Raw genomic sequence first — 21,742 nt, 5'->3', positions numbered from 1 at the left:
TGGCGAAAAGTGAAAAAGACAGCTATTCTCATTTTATTATATCATTGTAGAATACTTATGAAGAAAAAGATATCGCGAAGTCTCGTGCAGTTTTACGAGAGTTTGACAATGTTGGCGGCGTATCCGTAGTTATCCCCGTCAGATTGCCCGTGCACCATCAGCCCAAATCTGGACCCGTCCGTCGTCTCCAGTCGGTGACCCCCGGGACTGACCTGTAGAACAAGTACCACGTGACCCTCCCGCCACGCTGTAACCTTTATCTCTGAAATGATGCTTTTTCCAGAAATTGGTTTTCCGTCGATAAGCAGTTTTGACTTGGCTTCGGCTTTTAGGATGACAGACAGAAAGTTCTTCGTGTATCCGGTTGGGACCAGTATATAGTATTGACTGAGGTACTGATTGAGCCCCGGTACAATAGACATGTAGGGATCCCCTTGGCCCCCTCGACCCATTCGAACTGCAAAACTCAGGACCATGATTGGGCCATCCGCTTGTATGTAAACAGAATGGTCGCCATGAAATTCTGCGTCATGTGACATGCCTGGTTGCATGACCTTCTCTCTTTTTCCGCTATTTAGATAAAACAACACGCGAGTTTTTCGTGGGGACACAATTCTTACCCTTGTGCCGCTCGTCTCCAGACTTGGGGGTACAATAAACTTTGAATCCAGGTCAGTGATCGGGGGAAGCTGCTCAATCAAGTGGCTGCAGTATCCGAACCGTTGCAGTTTGTTGCAGCGATTTCCGGCGAACACTGCCACGGGCCGATTGGCGTCCACTAATGTCCCAGTAAGATCGGTTTGGTGGGACAACTGAAAACTTCCGAACATGTTCAAGTTAACGGTCATTTTGTCGCCCGAGAAATACCGCTTGTTACGGTAATACAGGGAAGTATTTGATTTCATTTTCAGTTTAATTGTTACGACTGTGTTATCTTGCAAAGCAGCCACCGCGACTTGGCTCTTGTGTGCTTTATCTCGAGACGAATATGGATCAGTGGACCCAACGATATACTTTGTTCCCAATCTTTCCACTGGCAATATCAGAGTACTGTCAGAGGAATAACCGTCGTGGTTTAGAGAGAAGACAGACACCGGGTTGGTCGATTCAAGCAATATGGCCTTCTTCTCGGTCTTGAAATCGGTCGTTCTGAACGAATTTGGAATTTTTAGAGTCGAAGCTCCCGTAGACACGGACTTTCCTCCCCTGAATGGGAGGGAGCGCAAGTTTTCAGAAGAAGATTGCAGTTTTATGTTACTAGGATCTAGGGCTGCCACGTGGATTTCTGTGGATCGATTGCTTGTAACTTCAGATTGCAAATCCGAAATTGTTTCCATGAAGAGAAGTAAAAATTTCTTTCCGCGACTTCCTACAAGCATGAAAGAACTGTATCAATATAGCTCTCTCTCTCTCTCTCTCTCTCTCTCTCTCTCTCTCTCTCTCTCTCTCTCTCTCTCTCTCTCTCTCTCGTGGCATATGTTTGTAACACATATATGTACCTTTACAAGTGAATCCATCTCCATAGAAACCGAACGCACACTTGCAATTCCCATACATGCTGCAAGTCTTTTGTTTGCATTGAAGGGGGTCTGTATTGAAAAAATATAGCTTTAAAACTCGCATATATGAGATTTTTAATGGCGTTTCATATTAGATTATGATCTTAGTAACTGAAATGATTGCAGTTAAAAAACAAGAGAAAAGCTGTCAATGTGACAGCAAACCGGGTTTTCTTTTATGTGAACCGTATCCACAATCCATGTCAATACGTATCCAGTGAAATGGAGTACCCTATATGCAACATTTTGCAAAAGAATGACCAAGTTCAAAAGCTGGGGTTTTTTTCATAAATTATCAGAAATCAAAACCCTAGCAATATGCACACCTCTGATATATGTACAATTGATCTGCAAAAGAACAACTTCCTATCTTGAAAACTGTAGGAGGAGTTATCCGTACAATGAGGGTACCCTATATGCAATATTTTGCCAAAAATGACGAAGTTCAAAAGCTGGTATTTCTTTCATAAATTATCAGAAATCAAAATCCTAGCAATATGCACACCTCTGATATATGTACAATTGATTTGCAAAAGAACAACTTCCTATCTTGAGAATTGTAGGAGGAGTTATCCGTACAATGAGGGTACCCTATATGTAATATTTTGCCAAAAAATGACGAAGTTCAAAACCTGGTATTTTTTTCATAATTTATCAGAAATCAAAATCCTAGCAATATGCACACCTCTGATATATGTACAATTGATCAGGAAAAGAACAACTTCCTTTCTTAAAAACTGTAGGAGGAGTTAGCCGTACAATGAGGGTACCCTATATGCAAAATTTTGCCAAAAAATGACTAAGTTCAAAACCTGGTATTTTTTCGATATATTATCAGAAATCAAAATCCTTGCAATATGCACACCTCTGATATATGTACAATTGATTTGCAAAAGAACAACTTCCTATCTTGAAAACTGTAGGAGGAGTTATCCGTACAATGAGGGTACCCTTTTGGCAGCCGCCCGCCCGCCATTTTCACCATTTTAATAACCGGATTTTTCCGTTGGAAAACCCGGTTAATAAAACGCACCTTCTAAAGGACACACCCTCTCTGTGCACTGTTTCAAGGTGATTTCTTTTCGGCTTCCCACACAATATTTTCCTCCATTATTGGGAACTGGGTTGTTGCAACTTCGTGTTCTCGCGTGCTTCCTGATTCCCTCTCCACAGGTCACGGAACACTTGCCGTCTTTGGCCCACTTACTCCAAGAGGACCACATTCCGTCCCCTTTACAAAATGTTATAGACAAATTAATTCATTGAAAACAAATTAATTACTCATTACTCTTTAGAGACATAATCTAATCATTGGCTAAATTTAAACTTACTAGAGCAGGGGCTTCGAATACATGTGACATCACGACTTTTTGTGTTCCCTCCGCTACACGTTTTCCCGCCATAACTCGGACTTGGGTTATTGCACGTGCGTGTTTGAGTTTGCGTTCTCATTCCTTTGCCACAAGAAACTGAACAGGAGCCTGCATAGGACCAACTGTTCCACGCCGACCAGTGGCCGTCAACTGCGGACCAGGAAACCAAATCAAAAATATTATTTATTTGAAAATAAAATAAAAGAATAAGTTAAGAGTATAAAATTTATTAGTTCAAACTAAACAGGAAGTAAAGAAATGGTATGCACACCTTTGCAAGGTCTGATAAAACAGCTCTTGTGTGTACTTCTCTCTGTGTTTTGTCCATAGCAGTCCCGCCCCCCGTTCTTTGGGGATGGTCGCCTACAGGACCTTGATCTGACCAGTGTCTGGTACCCTTTTCCGCACGTGCGGGAACAGTGCGAGTACACTGACCAGCTGCTCCAACTGTCCCAGCCACCGTTAACTGAACGAATAAATTAGAACTCAATTGAAAGTTGTGTATACATGTAGATCTCAATCGCAACTGCTCGGGCCTTTCCGGCAAGCTCCGAGCTTGCCGGAAAGGCCCGAGAAGTTGCGATTGGTATAGATCTATGGATTTCACTTTCTTTGACAGCTCGGGTATTCGCAAGGTCAACAATTCGAGTTATCTTAATTGTTGAGTGTGTTAAAACTTCAAGGAATTCCGACTGATGAGAATCACGGTTCCATGCAGCCGGTTTGGATGATTGTCAATAATCATCCGATAGTAATTTTCATTTAAATGGTACTTTGTAATTATTATTCATATCGTTCAAATTACCTCTGGGAAAAACGACTACCCGACCTTTCAATAAAACAAAATAATCTAGATCGTCAATGGCCATATCTAAATGACTGTGCATACAATGACTGCATTAGAATAGTTGTGACCCATACCTTTGCATGTTTGTCTGCAACACTTATATCCTTGAGAATAGTACATGTATCTAAACAAAATAAAAAAAATATTTCAGGTATTCACATTCAATTTTTTTTTAAAATTGAAATTGTTTTAATTCACGTTATTAGTACCTTAACTGTTCTTTGTACATTCAAATTTTTCAAATTTTAAGTAACACCATTATTTTCAGGAATTTGAATCTAATTGTGTCATGCAGGGCAAACCGTAAATCTTCATTTGAAGGAAAATAATATTTTAATGTTATTTCAATTTTATTTGATTATTTTTGTGTGTGTGTGTGTGGGGGGGGGGGGGGGAGCAAATCAAATTGCATGTAAGTAAACAGAAATTGAACTGGTTCTTTTGACAAAGTCGTCATATTAAGGAATGATTTCTGTCACATTTTGACCAGGACCCGCTGTGTCTAAGCTGTATTTGCATACGTACGATCCCTTTTCGCAGCGACTTCCCCAGAGAAATCCACACGATTTGTAATTCATCCCCTGCCGAGTCAGTTTCGTAGTGCATGGTTTGGTGCCCTCCCCCGTATCGTATCTGTCACAGTGGTCCCGGCACGTTCCTCTAACTCCTGATGGTTCCAGACTTAGCGCAAAGAGAACGACGAGCGCCGCCGTAAGACTCTTCATCCTGTTGGCGATTCAAAGAAAAAAAGGGTATCACCCTTCGTAACCGTTTTGTGTATTACAGATTGGGGACTTTTTTCCTTCTTTTTTTTTTAAATTTGAGTTGATGCATATAAATTGTTTATTGTCGAAAAGCGGTTTTGGGGTGTGGTGTTGTTTTTTTTTTTTTTTTTTTTTTTTTTTTTTTTTGGGGGGGGGGGGTGCAAATTCTGACTTATTTTAGAGGTTATTTGTACATGTAGCTATAAAAACAAGAGGCACGCAGACCTTTATAATCACCTGCGTACCATAGCCCTTAGATTCAGAGTCTAATGTTTGCATTTAAGCTTCCCGACACTGGGGCCATGAACTTCACAGATTAAATAGGACTTCTCGTGCATTTGATTTTTCTCAAATATGTACATGGGAGTAGAAAAGGATATTTACTAAGATTTAATACATTTTCACTACTAGTATATGGCTAGTATGAACCCCTGACTGTGGGGTGAGCATGGATTTCACAATTTTGGTAGAAGGCTACATGGACATTATAACCATGCACTTATTTATTTCCAAATTGTTAGGGAGTAGAGATGAAGATTTTTGAAAATTTGGCTTTTATTGTTTATTTAACCAAGCCCATGAATTTAGCTTCCTCTTATCCTAGAAATGCGTCACGCTAAAAATGGTAACAATTGGCCTCGTAGTCTTCAAGAAGTAGTTAAAATTATAACATTGTGAACGGACGACGTATGACTCCCGATGAACGACGCACGACGACGGACGAAGACCAATTTCAATAGGTTACCTGAGTGACTCAGGTGAACTAAAAATTAAATCGTTAAACTTGCACCATTTTGTTCATAACGACGGGTCCGTTTTCTTACGAAAAATTTTTAACTATAAAATCAAACATAAAGAATTTAAAAGTATCAAGTAAAGTTAACATAATTTATAATTGCATGCAGATAGTATTTATTTAAAGCGGCATGGTCACGAATTTGGTCAAAAATTATTTTTCCGATTTAAATATTTACAATGCTTCAGAAAGACATTTTTAACAGGCAGCCGAAATGTGAGTGTCATTTGTTGAGTTATAAGTGAGTTACAGAGCTTGAAATTCTTCGCTATGTAAACAAAGCGTTTGTTTACATTTTGAACGTTGAAGTAAAAATTTCAGTTTTAAACCTAAAACGAATTTGTTAAACGTTAGGAACTGTTTATCTATGCTTAAAATAAATAAAAAGATATTCAAATAAGCTGGAAAAAGGTTTTTTACTGGTATATTGAACGTATGTAAACAAAAACAGGGCACGAGCCTTGTTTACATGACCAAGAATTGTAAGCCTTGTATCTTGCTTATAACTCTACGAATGACTCTCAAGTTTCATTTGATCATTAGAAATGCATTCCTTAAGCATTGTAAATAATAAAAACATGAAACATAGAATTTGACCAAATTCGTGACCATGCCCCTTTAAATTGTGTTAATTGTTTGACAGTACATTTTACGGCAATATAATTAAGATGTACATTCTATACACGTATGTAAATAAAATGGTCCAATGTATCAAAATTAGAAACACAACAAAGGCACTTATTTCTCTGTGCGAAAGTAAAATATATAGTAAAATAAATATATAATTTTTTTTTATTTTAAAGATTTTGCATATTTTTAAGAGTCTTAGAAACATAAATGTTTCATAAAAGTTACCTTTACAAATCTGATGATGAGGTTTTCACGGACTGCGCGCTGGGTCAACAGATTATTTTTCCCTCAATATTCATCGCGTGTGGCGATTTAGTTGTTGTCATGCAAAAATACCATTAACTGACAAAATCGATAAAAATATACACATGGGAAGTTAAACAACAGTTACTTTTTTTTTTTAGACATAATACTTTTTATTATATTCTTTTTTTTTGGTATGTAAAAATCTTCATCAATAAAATAACCTATTTAATTTTAAATACATGTACATGTAATTGATGTGTACCCGACTTACTGGACTTGGGCAATGAATCGAATTATTGAAAAACTTTTATCAAGATTTACACAGAAATAATATTTTAAGGAGGCTGACAGGTCAGCAAATTAACTGTCAGATCTGCCTTAAACTTTAACCCATGATATTTTTTCCCGAAAAGATATCATTAAGTAAAGAAAAAATCCAAAATATTTTAGCTTTAATGTATTTGAGCATTTCACTCAATCTTTAAAAAGAGCTCTTCATCTAAAGAAGGTAAATGTAGCATAAAAATGGCCACTACCGTCCAGCCCTCTTAATCCCTTACTTACATTAAATCTGAAATTATAGAATTTTCATGTCCTTATCTTTTCTCGAATGGTAGTGCAAACTTCATGCTGCTATTGAAATTATCTTTTATGTGGCATCTTTTAGTTACTTGACAATATATGTATCAACGGGAGCACATTATTATTGGAAGTTTTCAAACTAGTTGCCAATCTTTTCCTTTTTTATCGGGGGGGGGGGGGGGGGGGTTGTTGTTGTTTTGTTTTTTTATTTTTTTTTTACTTAGAAACCAAATTTGTTTAATACAACAGTCTATAGGGAGGTAATACCCCTGCAGTGACCCTCAAAATTTAACTTCACCTGGGATGCCCTTTCTGGTCTATCCATGATTTATTATAATTTTGATTTCTATGAATGTTTCTCGTTCAAACAGTGCAAACATTACGTGCTCAGATATACATTATGCAATCGCTGTTTCACCAGATACGTCCTACTCATGCACACGTACATGGTCTCACATGTCAATTTTGTTGACTTTTGTACTTTTAAATACAAGTTCACCATTTGTAACCAATTTTCTTAGAATTGAGACAAGGCCCATAAAAATGTTCATCACACTGTGTGTGTGTGGGGGGGGGGGGGGGGGTAAAAATAAAGACTGTAGATTTTAGTTATAATGCTTAATGGGTTATCATTTTTCATCATGTATTTCCTACTTTTAAAGAGTAAACTCTGAACAAGATAACATATTTATATTAAGACAATGCGGACCATGACACAGCAATTTTATTTTATCTCACGATTTACGGTTTAATTTCATTCATCTCTTCTTAGCTAAGAGCAAAACACAAAAGATACAGAACTGGTATGGTTTAATTACAGAATAATTCATAGAATTTTAGGTATAAATAAATTTTTGTATCTTTCTAAGATAAAAAACAATAACTTATGTGCAATGTGTATGTTGGAACCTGAAACTTTTAAGCACTTATTCTACCAATGCCCACTAATTTTGAATCTCTGGACAAAATTGTCAGACTATATTTTTAATAGATCTGGCAAGAGAATAACATTTGATATCCAGAGTGTACTATTAGGTGATCCAGATATGGATCATGTAGTTAATTTGATTATTATATTGGTAAAAAAATTTATTTTTCAAAGGTCGAGAAAAGATATAAAGATATGTTTTGAAATGTTAATGTCCTATTTACAAACCTATTACAATACTGAAAGGAAACTATTTACTACTGAAGACTTTACTAAGAGATGGTCACCATGGAGTTGTCTCTTTCCAGTATAAATATTTAATTAACACATCAATGATGATGTAGATATTAATCTTCTTCTTTTTCTTTGGATAATTTGTACTGTATGTATTTTTAAATATATATAGGTGTATACAAATTCACTGTACCAACTTGCTGTGTGTGAGAGTCTGTGAGAAAGGGGTGTTCTGTCTGTCTGTCTATATACTATAAAAATTTGAAAAAAAAAAAAAAAAAAAAAAAAAAAAAAAAAAAGAGCAAAACACTCTAAAAGTGATTTAGTCACGCCCCCTGTTTTGTTAATGGCGTTTGTTTGGATTCAATACAACAACTTGTGTCACTTGTTATCTTTATTCCTTCATCTCATTCATAATGTACAAAAAATATAACAAATATATTTATGGTATATGACCAAAAATAATCTTAATCCATGATGTTTACAATATTACAAAACATTTTACAGCAGAGTAAGTTAAGTCCCATAGTACAAGAGCACTTTGTGAAAACACGACTCAAACTATTGCACAGCCATGATAGTTAATTTCCCACATTCCTTTACAAGAAAGAAGTTAATTCATCTTTAAGATTTAATGTGGAGGCATAGGTGTCCATCATATAGAATTTTCTATTGCAGTTGTAACATTAAACGAATTCATCGAGGTCACCAAGGTATGTAGAATTTGATCAGTTTACTCAATGCATAAACTGCTTGTAGCTGATGATGGTAAATGTACATGAACAACATCTAACAGACCTGGCCCATTTCCCCACTTGTTGCTGGTATCTGACGTTGGTAGGTCTCATCAATTCACTAGGTTTTACAATTAGTTAATATGAACACATTAAACACACTGTACGATCACTTTGCGCTTTGAGTCGTGACTGAAGTGGTTGGCCTTGAAGATATCGCTGTCGTAGAAGGACGTCAGGTTGGAGATGTTGATCTGTCTTGCCTGTCAATCAGATATCATTTATTAAAATAGAAAACAACTCAATCGTATTTTTTTCTATCATTTTTTTTTACCAAATAAAGTCTATTGTTCCTGTTTTCTTCAAAGACACAAAAAGTCTTCTTTCCTTGCAAACCACTTTAGAACAATCGTTTCATTTTTAAAACAAATAACTATTTATTCCTGGGATCTTAGGAAGATCTTCAGCTTCACAATCAAGATATCTTATCCAAAAGATATATTCAAAGCTAAACTGCTTTCTAATAAAGATGCTAAATAATCTGGGAGACGTATTCAAAATGAATATTACAAGTTAGGAAGACACATCCTTGCTAGTTTGTATTGTATTAACTATTTAAGTCAAGGTAAAGTTAAGATTCTTTGGACATACTCCTACTAACAATGTACATTTACACTAGAACATTTAAAGGCGAATGATTTACCTTATCAGCTGTATATCATCTAGGAACATCTGTCTGTGTATCATTTACACTAGAACATTTAAAGGCGAATAGTTATACCTTATCAGCGAGGTCTTTCTCCGAGATCTCGATCTGCTCCTGCTCCAGTCCGTATCGATTTCTCTGGAACGTCATCTGATCCTGGGCCAGTTGTTTTAAAATAAACAGCAGTAATTCATTGTTATCTTTTCTGAAGGCGAGGTATCGGCCAAAAGTCTAAAAAGAAAAAAATGCAGCTTTTGGCATTGTTCATTCATTACAATACAGTGAAAATTAAACTTGTAGACAATAAGCATTTTCTTTCTTTTGATGAGATGAAGGTTTGTGTCATGCATAAAATTGTGCAATTTTATGCATGACACAAACCCTCAGTTAATCTTTCATATTGTAATGTACATATCATATTATTTTATTTTTTACCCATTAATAACTTCTAAATATTTTAATAGATCAGTTTTAACTGAATGAACAGGTGAGTTGTGCGCACCTTCCTCATTGACCGTGTGACGCTGAACTTCTGGGTGCTGATGAAGCTCTCCAGCATGATGCGGATCGCCATGTTGACATCGTCCTCATTGACGTAGTCTCTCAGGTGCATCTTGGCATGCGACTCGGCCATCCTGATCATGGACTCTATGTGTCTCACAGTGATAGGTATACTCCCTGTTGACTATAAGATAACAATGATCTGTAAGAACTTTCATGAAGCATATGATTTTAAACAAAACGTATAAATTTAATTTTGATGGAAAACTTATTGCTAAAATAGACAAGAATTCAAAAGACCTTACAATATATTTTCAAAAGCATGACACTACAAAGTTTTTTTTTATGTACATCTAACAATAATATCCATTGAATTCTTATGAAAAAAGTATTAACTAGTATTTTACACCATAGGAAGCAGAAGTGATTCAGACACCAGTACTAACCATTGACTCCCTTCGGAGCTCGGCATACATCTTGGCGACTCGGTCCTGGTCCATCTGGTGGAGCTTGGGGTGGACCTTGTTCTTACAGTACACAATGTACTTCTTCAGCAGGTCCTGGGGGACGGGCTCTACAGTGGATGTGGTGTTCAGTGAATGCTGCAAACAGAGGGACAGTGTGTAATAGTGAACATATGTATGCAAACAGAGGGGCAGTGTGTAATGGTAAACATGTGTACACAACAGAGGGGCGGTGTGTAATAGTAAACACATGTACACAACAGATGAACTGTGCATAATGCATCAATTAGATGTGTCAAAATACACTCACGTCAACCAACTATTAAAAAGTTCTAAGTGAATGGTTGTGAAAATATAACATTTTTATCAAGCCACAGCAGTCCAGCAGTAATTTTTGGTGTAAAAGGAAAATTATACAATCTAACTGAAAAGGCGTAGAAATAGAAACACACTGTTTCCTACCAGACTTTCGTTGTTCTGTGTTTCTCCTACATTGGGATGGTGCTTGATATGACTTCCTGTCACAAAACGGGCCAGTCTCTCATCCTATATCAGGAAATAAATTTTCTTTATTTCAAATGAACATTCAAATGAACAGGCATTAATATACAACATTTATGAAATATCCATTTTACAAAGTCATTTTATGTACATGTGCACAATATGTACAGCATTTAACATTAATGCATTATATTTACTAACAAATATGTACTAAATTCATGTTAAATAGTCAATATCTATTTCAACTTAACCATTTTTTTTTATATGTAAGGTTAAAAAATATTAGTTTATCCATTCCAAGCATCTTTAATCATAAGCTTTTTTCATTAGTTCATGTAGATATCTAAAAACAAAGAATTATAGTAAAGACCTTATGTAAGAGAAAATATTTGAATTTCAAAATTTTGGACTATCATCAAAGGAGCCCTGGCACACAGTAAACGGTCAATGAACTCTAAAAATTACCGTAATGTCTTGTGTATAATACGCACACGTGTATAATACGCACCCCCCAAAGTTGACCAAAAAATGGCGAAATAACAGCAGGTCCTATGTTTACATGCACCCAAAAAATGGCAGAACTAACGGCCGCCATTTCCTCCAAATCCATCGATGTTTCATAATAATTTTATAATCCATGCGCAATTTCTTTAATTTTGTGATCGGAACATTGCACAGACGATGAAAATCGACGGCCGCCATTTTCCCAAATAACTATCGATGTTTAATGATAATTTTAGAGGTTGTAGTAGATTATAAACAGTGACAGATACCTGTACCGGGTCCACAGTGTCTCTCACCACACAAAGGATGTCAAACCTGGACAGGATAGGTTCTGTCAAATCCACCTACAGAATAACAACATCAGAAAATTACTACAGTTCACAATCATATCTAAAGAAGTCACTGAAAATACAGAAATCAGTTCAAATCGGGTGGCTTCATCTATCATTTCATAGGTAATCCTCATGAACTTATATGCCATCCATATTGAATCATAAGACACAATCTTTCATTATTCGAATTTAAGACTTTATGAAATTACATCCCCACAAAATGGTAAAAACTGACAATCTGAAGAAACTACCCCCACATATTAAGAAATATTTACATCACTTCTTTTTTGCATTATTACATTAAATCAAATCAAACAATTAAGGGTCAACTCTGAAGGTTGTTACTTACATTTTCGGAGAAGGTGAGTGAGGGGTCGTATCTTCCTCCTATAGGGTTGGCTGCCGCTAACACAGAACAGCGGGCCTGGAGGGAGGTAACTATACCAGCCTTGGAGATGGAGATACTCTGCTGTTCCATGGCCTCGTGTATACTGGTCCTGTCAGCATCATTCATCTGATAAAGTATAAAACTAGATGAAGTTCTCATTCTCTCAGCAAACCAATAAAGACGATTGGATTTAACATAGATATATCAGGTATGATTTTACAAGTACACAAGTTCAGTTCTAGACCCATTTGGGATCTACTGATTAACTACTATAAACATATTACATTTGGCTGTGTATTCTATTTAGCGCTTTTGGCGGAATGCAGCTTCTGCTAAATCAAGTACATTGCTAAATGCCACGCATATATGTATAAGTATAGTCACATTCAGGAACATGCTAATTCAAATCCACGCCAACTTGTTACAAAACTAATTTCCGCCAAATATCGTACACGCCAAATATAATACATTTACAATATGTCTAAGCCATATTAAGTCAAGTACAAACCATGAAGCTAATTATACATAAACTAATATGTAATCAGTATCAGTTCTGTGCTACACACCTAACCTCAGGGTTGTCTCCAAGACCCAGAAGGCAGGAATGATATAATTACCTGGCTCTTATTGCATTTTATGCACAATCTAGCTATAAGCTTAACCCCTAGAACCCCCTTCTACTTACTTTTTTCCCTTCTACTTCAACTGTTTAAGACAACCCTGTAACCTTGTCAAATTCTTTGATCAGAAAATGTTTAATTAGTGCTAAGCTGTATTTTTACATAAATTGGGCCAAACATAAATCACTAAGTACTCAGTTCCACACACTATTCTATGTTTAAACTGACCTTGTCAAACTCATCGATCAGACACATCCCTTTGTCGGCCAGCACCAGGGCACCTGCCTCCAGCGTCCACTCTTTGGACACGGGGTTCCTCTGTACGTAAGCCGTCAGACCCACGGCAGAGGCTCCCTGACCAGTGGTGAACACCACGCGGGGACCAGTCTTCTCCACGTACTTCAGGAATTGAGACTTCGCCGTCCCTGGGTCTCCACAGATCAGCACGTTGAGGTCGCCACGAACTTTGTGCTTCCCACCAGGGTTCTTGGGTTCACCCCCAAATATTGCCAGGGCCACCGCACGCTTAATGTCCTCGTGGCCGTAGATGGAAGGAGCCATGCTGGCAAATATCTGAGAAAGAAGTGACAAGTTGTATAGTAAGTGTTTATTTATACGGATCATCCAAAACTCAACAGAGGCCATGATTTTGTTGGTTCATCAAACTTCAACCACATTTAACACAAAATCCACCCATTACTGTGGAATCATTAAATTTCGTGGGGGCCAATTTTCGGGGATGGCATAAATTTAACAGGTTCGTGGGGAGGTAAATTCTTGTATTCTTATATATCAACAAAAGAAGATATGACTTTATTACCTCAATTTATCAATTCGTGGAGGATGTTATTTCGTGGATGAGAGGTACCCACGAATTCCACGAAAATTGAGCCACCACGAAATCTAATGATTCCACAGTATCATTGCCAATAAAATTGGATGATTCAACATTTCATATTAAATGATATTGATACAAATTGGAAACATCATAAATGGCAATAAAAGTTCTGCTTTTTTGTTTCTTTAAAGCCAACTACAGCTAATAGGCTTATCCTTTTGCTTGTCTTTGATGACCTACCCTCTGACCCATTCCTATCATTTAGCACCGCAGACTGATAGCCTAATGACTTACCCTCTCTCCTATCCTCTTAGTCAGTAGTCCATCCCCTAACCTAGTGGACTAACTCTCTCCTATCCTCTTAGCCAGTAGACTCTGCTCCCTGTCCCTAGCAGACTTACCCTCTCTTCTATCCTCTTAGCCAGTAGACTGCCCCCTGTCCCTAGCAGACTTACCCTCTCTCCTATCCTCTTAGCCAGTAGACTGCCCCCTGTCCCTAGCAGACTTACCCTCTCTTCTATCCTCTTAGTCAGTAGACTCTGCCCCCTGTCCCTAGCAAACTTGCCTTCTCTCCTATCCTCTTAGTCAGCAGACTCTGCCCCCTGTCCCTAGCAGACTTACCCTCTCTCCTATCCTCTTAGTCAGTAGACTCTGCCCCCTGTCCCTAGCAGACTTACCCTCTCTCCTATCCTCTTAGTCAGCAGACTCTGCCCCCTGTCCCTAGCAGACTTACCCTCTCTCCTATCCTCTTAGTCAGTAGACTGCCCCCTGTCCCTAGCAGACTTACCCTCTCTCCTATCCTCTTAGCCAGTAGACCCTGCCCCCTGTCCCTAGCAGACTTACCCTCTCTCCTATCCTCTTAGCCAGTAGACTCTGCTCCCTGTCCCTAGCAGACTTACCCTCTCTTCTATCCTCTTAGTCAGTAGACTCTGCCCCCTGTCCCTAGCAGACTTACCCTCTCTCCTATCCTCTTAGTCAGTAGACTCTGCCCCCTGTCCCTAGCAGACTTACCCTCTCTCCTATCCTCTTAGCCAGTAGACCCTGCCCCCTGTCCCTAGCAGACTTACCCTCTCTTCTATCCTCTTAGCCAGTAAACTCTGCCCCCTGTCCCTAGCAGACTTACCCTCTCTCCTATCCTCTTAGTCAGCAGACTCTGCCCCCTGTCCCTAGCAGACTTACCCTCTCTCCTATCCTCTTAGTCAGCAGACTCTGCCCCCTGTCCCTAGCAGACTTACCCTCTCTCCTATCCTCTTAGCCAGTAGACTGCCCCCTGTCCCTAGCAGATTTACCCTCTCTCCTATCCTCTTAGTCAGTAGACTCTGCCCCCTGTCCCTAGCAAACTTGCCTTCTCTCCTATTCTCTCGTCCTTAGAGAGCTGTACGATGGCCTTAATGTCCTCGTCTGTGAGGGAACCGACCGCCAGCTTGTCGTCCTTCTTTGTGATGTAGTTGGCCTGGATCACTGTGGCAAACACGGGGAATCCGTTAGACATGTTCAGGGAACCATCGTAGTTGTTGTGGTAGATACCAGTCAGCTCCTACAAAGCCAAACAAAGAATTAAACAATCAAATCTATACTACAAAATTGAAATGCTATTTCCATTTTCTGCATAGAAAATTTGCAAGTGTCAAATATTCCAAAGCTTTCAAGTTCTTTTGTAGCCAATATAAAGTAATGCAAAATATTCAACAAACAAAATTAATACCCTGTACTTGAAACACTTTTCGAAACCTTACTGACAATCAATGCTATCTACTATTTTGCAAAAGTAACTTTTTAATTCTCAAATATTGAAATTTCCAAAGCTTGACAAATATTATACGTCCTTCTGAAAGAATAAGCATGAAGAATTGAGAGAAAAAAAATCCCAAGTATTATACCCATTACATAAAACCAATAATATCCTTACCACTTCATCTCCTGGTTTACACATGTCCACCAGATCGTCCAATAGGATGGTGTCTTTGGATCGGGGTAAACGACCAGCTGGCACCGTGCCAGGACTCTCCTGGATGGTCATCCTTTGGTAGTTCTTGTACACGGTCTGTTGAACACATGAAAAAGGGCATTACAAATACATGAATCCATAGCAATTTATCATCTATAATTTTCTTTAAAGCATTTTTTTCAGAATTGTTTTCTGCAGAAGTACCAAGTCATTTCATATGTGAACAAAATACGGTATTTTGCTGTATAAGATTCAACAATCATCATGATGATATTCACTCTTTCACAGTCTCTAAATCTTCCGTTAAGAAGTTTGTACAAACTCTCACATCAAGTATGAACCTTCCCTTGCATTTTATACAAAACTGAAGCTTACTTTCCAGCACACACTAATATAATAATCCTCTAACATTCGTACCCACCTGTTCCATGTTGACTTCAAACGGTCCTGTGGACTGACACTCGGGACATGACCCGGGTTTGACCTCCTGGTTCTGGGACTGGTAGAACGGTCCAAGGACGTAGTGACACTTGTTACAGTCGTATTTGATGACACTGAGCTGGGGCAGCACCCCCGTACTACTGGTCACCACCCCGCTGGTCCGGATCAGCTGGTTCAGGTGAAGCTGTCTGTAAAATTACAGTCAAAAACTTCCAATATCCCTCAAATTATCTGCAATCTAGTTTCTTTTTCATAAGTTCAATGGGTCAAAATTTGGAAGAAAACTTTTTTTAAAGTTCAGGTGAAGCTGCAAGTAAAGTGATTGCCACTCCAACTACATACATGTGTATATCTTTCTTACATTACATTCCTTTATGTTTGCTATATTTTTGCTTTTGTGGACCTTGAAGGATTAAAAAGTACTTAGACACGTGTAGATGAAGTCTCACAAGGAAAATTTACTCCCTAACCATTTTAATCATGATTTCTTATGAATTGAAACTATAAACTAAGTACAAGTTACCTTAATGATCTTAATTCTTCAATAAGTGGTAGCTCTGCTATTCTGACGTGAATTTCTTTGGCAATATTCTCATATTTAGGGTACATGTTTAACACCACCTCTTTTGCTGCCTGTAATAGATGATATGGATAAACTCACCCAAATACACAAGGTACAAGGATATGCTCTTAATTCACTTATTGATGAAATTCACAAAATCAGTTTTCATTTAGCAGTTATCGATTACCAAATGATACAAAACCATTAAAACAAGAGCTTAATAATCCTATAAATATTTGTCATGTGATAAAATTAAAATTCATTTTAAAGACAGTGTTTTATTATTAAGTCAATGAAACCATTCCCACACCATGGAGGGAGAATTACCTCGTCAAAGTTCTGCAACATTTCAGCAGGCGCCTCTGGCAGGAAGTAGGCTAGGACCTGCTCCACGGAGGCAAGCATGTTGTAGTCGATCACCAGACTCTCTCTATTAGCTACAAACATCAATATACAGTACAACATTAATATCATGGGTTATATCTACAGAGGCCAGCATTTTGTAGTCAATCACCAGACTCTCCTTGTTGGCTACAAACATCAAATTAATACAACAAACCTTTAAACAGACTGTCCATAAATGAGTGGAAACGTTTTTATTGGTTGTTTTTCCAAACAAGACCAATGAAATTTGATGTTTCAAAATGAATGTATTTAAAGACAATTAGGTAAGTCGTACAGAGTAAATTTCCAGCAGAAATCGCTAAAAGTTTTATTACCGATGAGAAATTTGAATGCGCACTTTAGCACTTAGAGTAATTGATTTAATGCGCCATTTATGGGCCAACTCTTAAATGCGACTATGGCGTGTGGCGCAGGTCCTTCCCAATCACTGCAGCTTGTGAAAAATAATAACTTCATCAAAAAGGGTTTCGTGAGACCTTTTACAATATATATTGCATTAATCCAATAACCTTTGAATAAGAATGCAAATTGATGTTTCAAAAAATTAGAAAGCACTATGAATGGAGAAGCAAATAAATGAACAGTTATACAATGGGTTCCTACCTTCTACCATCTGTCTGATTTTCTCCCTGTACACATTGTGTCCTTTTGTGTCCACGTAGGTACGCAGGAAGTTCTTGAAGCGGTTCTTGATCTCGGTCTTGGGTCCCAGCATGGACACCCACTCCCTGACCGAGTGTCCCTTCATGTCCTCCAAGTTTTCTATGCTCTCTATCATCTACAACACACAAAAATCACTTACTAAGTAACACACAAATTCCATAAATTGGTACTTATTGAATATATATTTTAAGTTTACATAGTGCAAAATCACCTCTTAGATAATTTCTTAGCATGTTTAGGCTTCAGCTATTCGTTAATGATCATACAAATATTGTTGGGAAAATAAAATGATACATATAGGTAACCCACGTTCCATTCCTTGAATGCTCTTATGGAAATTTCGAACAAATATTAACAATTTAGGTAGTACTTCTTTTATACACAGAACTATTAACTATCAAATAAAGCTGCCTTTTCCTAACTTTCTCAGTCCTATAATATCAAAATATAGAGTTATCAGAATTTGTCAGTGTACTAATTAAAGAGTTAAAAGAATCCAGGAACATACCTCCTCATCCTCTACATCGCCTTCGGCTGCACGTTCCGCTCGTCTTCGCTTTCTTGGTGCTGCATCATCTTCTTCATCAGACTCTTCTGCAAATTAAAACACTATATTGTTACATTAGTATCATATAATGTCTTTTAAAAACTGTTCAATTTGTAACTTCAGTCTCATGTTTACAGAAAAATGTCATCTTTTATACAGTGATGTTTTGTTTTCTCTGCATTATCACAACCAAGAATCAAAACATTTAAAGTGTACAATATATTTGAAAATTGATTAAAAAAAAAAGAAAATTGTAACCTACCATACATTAGCCCCCTCCTCATTCGGCCAGTAAGAACGCCTTCCTCTCTGTCTCTTTGTCTCATCTCTCTCTCCGCAGCCTGTCTCTGATTCTCCGATAATTCAGAATAATCATCTTCATCCAGCCCTTCCTGATCATATCTGTCAAGGGCTGGAATGGCACGATAGTCCCTGTTAAACAACGAAAGTAACTCAATGCTTGATGACATTAAAGCAAGTCCAATGTTCAAATTTCGTAACAGTATTATAAAATAAACTTTAAAAAGTCTATAAAGCAATCAACAAACATGCAGAGCCCCCCCTTGTGGAAGGACAAAATTCACAAAGAGCTTCCTAATGTAAAATTCAAGTCCAATGTTCGATTTTTGTAACCGTATCATGAAATATTGTCCATAAAGCAATCAACAAACAGAGCCCCCCTTTCATTAAGTTTTCAGTATCTAATGATAAATTTTCAAATTCAGAAATAAAATTTAGGATGCATCTGCACTGACATGGTTATTTTTTGATGTGCAACACTTCAATGCTTGAACACTTTATCATTCCTAATCCTTACTGTTCTAACTGATCCCCAAAGAGTTCTTCTCCGTCTTCCTCTTCCTCCCCTGCATTTTCTCCCATCAACTCGGAGTCATCCTCAAACGGTGGAAGGTCCCTCCCTGGGCTGGAGGTCAGGGGGTCAGTCCTTCGCCCCCGGGATCCTCGGGAGGGGCTGGTGGCAGCAGAGAAAGGATCAGAGGATGTGTCTTCCTGTTAAGGAAAAAAATAAAAGTGGCATTTTGTGTAAATAAAACATTCTAATCATAGTCGCCATACAACAAGAAATACTGAGAGAGAGAGAGAGAGTGCGAGACTGTATCTGTATCTTTATCCGACATTCGCGTTTACGAGATTTTTCTCACTACATTACACAGAAATTCCTCTGTAGTTGCTCCTATCTTCTAAAGCTCAGTCATTGGAAAGTTCTAATAAGGGCTAAATGTTAAATCTTAATAAATATACACCTTTGTTTATGAAAATGTTTTTACCCATACTCATGAGAGCTTCCTATACACGTATTCATATAGATCGAAATCTTTACATGTGGGTCTTTCTAAAGCTCCGAGGACAGAAATCTACACTTTTTGGCACATCGACTAAAAGTTCAACGTTTTTGAGACAAACATTATTGATTAAGTGTCGACAACCTCAAAATACGTCTTCAAAGATATATCTTAGCATGTATACGTTTGTAAAAGAATACTTACAGCCATTTTGAGGTCTTTTTACTGTTTTCTCCTACCAAAACAATGAAAGCCAGTCAACGTGACCGTTTTCGCGGGAAATTTACCGAGGTGAGGTCATGAACTCAACGGAAAGACCCGGGAAAGAACGAATGCGGCGTAGTTCGATCCCGATGTTATTACCTTATGAAGTGACGGATCCACAGGGGTGTCAAGAAGCACAGCTCAAATTATATGTATTTTTTATCACCACAAAATGTGATATTTTAGTTTTACTTCATTATATGAACATAAAAGCAGTATCTATCAAAACACAGAAAAAATATTTTAGCATCCTTATTAATTACAACGGACCATCATAAAAATTAATATTGAGGTGTAATATAAAAAAAAAAATTACCCGTAAGCACTCAGTATCTTATGCAGGAAAATTATTTAGCTTCACCATTTAATGTACAATTATACCGTTGACTTTAGTTGATATTTCTATGATAATTATATGCATCTTTCTGATCTAATGAATATCCTGACATAAATTCTATATAATTATACATAATTTTCCATTTTACTTTGTTACGATTTTGGAATGAACATGTAATTTATACAAGATTATGAAGACATTACTCTTTCTTGAAATAAAGGTATTTTTCAATGCAATATCAACATTCTGTAAAGATAAATACTATTTTTTTTCCAATATATTTATTTTCCTGTAACTCAGTGCAAAAAACAGTGTTCAGTGTTACACGTTGTAGACACTCAAGTCTCGCTATGAGGGATGCATCTATCGGTCGATCTTACAAAAAGTAAAAAGCTGTTTTCAACTTTTATTTTTTCTAAAGAGATTCTATCTATTTGCTTTTTTATGCTATATACTATATATGATATATACTATATATGATATATACTATATATGCTATATACTATATATGCTATATACTATATATGCTATATACCATATATGCTATATACTATATATGCTATATACTATATATGCTACATACTTTATATGCTTTATACTATATATGCTATATATCATATATGCTATATACTATTTATGCTTTATACTATATATGCTTTATACTATATATGCTTTATACTATATATGCTATATACTATATATGCTACATACTTTATATGCTTTATACTATATATGCTATATACTATATATGCTATATACTATATATGCTACATACTTTATATGCTTTATACTATATATGCTTTATACTATATATGCTATATACTATATATGCTACATACTATATATGCTATATACTATATATGCTTTATACTATATATGCTATATACTTTATATGCTAAATACTTTATATGTTTTATACTATATATGCTTTATACTATATATGCTTTATACTATATATGCTACATACTATATATGCTATATACTATATATGCTTTATACTATATATGCTCTATACTATATATGCTATATACTATATATGTTATATACCATATATGCTATATACCATATATGCTATATACACGATAGCCAACTGTCAGCCACCAACTGTTTACTTTTGTGCATGTGCGATAGAAAAATTTTGCCATTGTTTCGCAACATATCTTGGGTTAACCTGTAAGATCTGGACAGCTGGTAAATTTAAAAGAAGCACTGTGACTGGAAACATGAATATTTTTATATATAGGCTGTCGATCATCAACCCACAATAATTAAAATACGTCCTCGAAATATCATTAACGAATAGGTGTATCAGAACCTTTCCATTACATGTATAGGCATCGGAATTGCCCCTTTTTTTGCAAACTTATACATAACCATAATCAAAGACATTTTTTTTGCTTGTCAAAATTTCTGATGAGTCTACCCCCACCCCTCCCCCCACACACACTATCAATTTGCTTCCGACACCACTGCATTATTTTAATGCTCTTTGCCTGGTTCTTTAAATTTGTGTGTGTGGGTTTTTGTGGGTTTTTTTTCTTCCATACTTAGTGTGCATTAGTCTCATCTAAGATGTGGAACATGATTCTATAAATTTATTCTCATTGCACATGCATTTCCGTTTGAATTAAAAATACGCTGGTAGTATTACTTTGATCTAGCATCTTGTTTTGCTTCTATATATGGAAAATATTTTATTTGTAGTACACATAGTTCAATTTTCC

The 21,742-nt window shown here is 36.8% G+C and overlaps 2 protein-coding genes across 2 annotated transcripts; both read right to left on the bottom strand.

Moving 5' to 3' along the window:
* Positions 1-17: 17 nt before the first annotated feature.
* On the bottom strand, positions 18-6,291 carry LOC105328786 (uncharacterized). The gene is made up of 8 exons (XM_034449520.2): positions 6,195-6,291; positions 4,305-4,505; positions 3,854-3,903; positions 3,204-3,398; positions 2,891-3,082; positions 2,593-2,790; positions 1,500-1,589; positions 18-1,369 (listed from the first exon to the last, which is right to left on the bottom strand). The coding sequence occupies exons 2-8, from the start codon at positions 4,502-4,504 to the stop codon at positions 93-95; spliced, it is 2,202 nt and encodes a 733-aa protein (XP_034305411.2). The 5' UTR covers position 4,505; positions 6,195-6,291; the 3' UTR covers positions 18-92.
* A 2,044-nt stretch (positions 6,292-8,335) lies between these two features.
* Positions 8,336-19,751, bottom strand: LOC105328785 (DNA replication licensing factor mcm2). Its single transcript, XM_066082646.1, has 18 exons — positions 19,622-19,751; positions 18,931-19,124; positions 18,376-18,545; positions 18,075-18,160; positions 17,507-17,681; positions 16,826-16,935; positions 16,460-16,569; positions 15,917-16,124; positions 15,457-15,591; positions 14,893-15,084; positions 12,938-13,282; positions 12,051-12,215; positions 11,639-11,713; positions 10,827-10,910; positions 10,347-10,502; positions 9,902-10,084; positions 9,475-9,630; positions 8,336-8,956 (listed from the first exon to the last, which is right to left on the bottom strand). Exons 1-18 carry the CDS (start codon positions 19,625-19,627, stop codon positions 8,846-8,848), a joined length of 2,661 nt encoding a protein of 886 aa, XP_065938718.1. The 5' UTR covers positions 19,628-19,751; the 3' UTR covers positions 8,336-8,845.
* Positions 19,752-21,742: the final 1,991 nt, after the last annotated feature.

Source organism: Magallana gigas, chromosome 4 (assembly GCF_963853765.1).
Source record: "Magallana gigas chromosome 4, xbMagGiga1.1, whole genome shotgun sequence".
NCBI lineage: Eukaryota > Metazoa > Mollusca > Bivalvia > Ostreida > Ostreidae > Magallana > Magallana gigas.
Note: the sequence above shows the minus strand (reverse complement) of the source record. Positions and strands in the feature narration are given on the sequence as shown.

Bases quoted from the DNA above. Each gene is read 5' to 3' on its own strand.
- LOC105328785 (XM_066082646.1), bottom strand. The intron at 18,546-18,930 runs GTAAGGATTAGG...GTTGTTTAACAG, and splicing joins TTTGGGGATCAGTTAGAACA to GGACTATCGTGCCATTCCAG. The intron at 13,283-14,892 runs GCAAGTTTGCTA...CTTCTTTCTCAG, and splicing joins ACGAGAGAATAGGAGAGAAG to ATATTTGCCAGCATGGCTCC.
- LOC105328786 (XM_034449520.2), bottom strand. From the start codon at position 4,504: ATGAAGAGTCTTACGGCGGCGCTCGTCGTTCTCTTTGCGCTAAGTCTG. The intron at 3,083-3,203 runs GTGTGCATACCA...CCTGGTCCGCAG, and splicing joins TTTTATCAGACCTTGCAAAG to TTGACGGCCACTGGTCGGCG. The intron at 1,370-1,499 runs GTACATATATGT...TCATGCTTGTAG, and splicing joins AGATGGATTCACTTGTAAAG to GAAGTCGCGGAAAGAAATTT.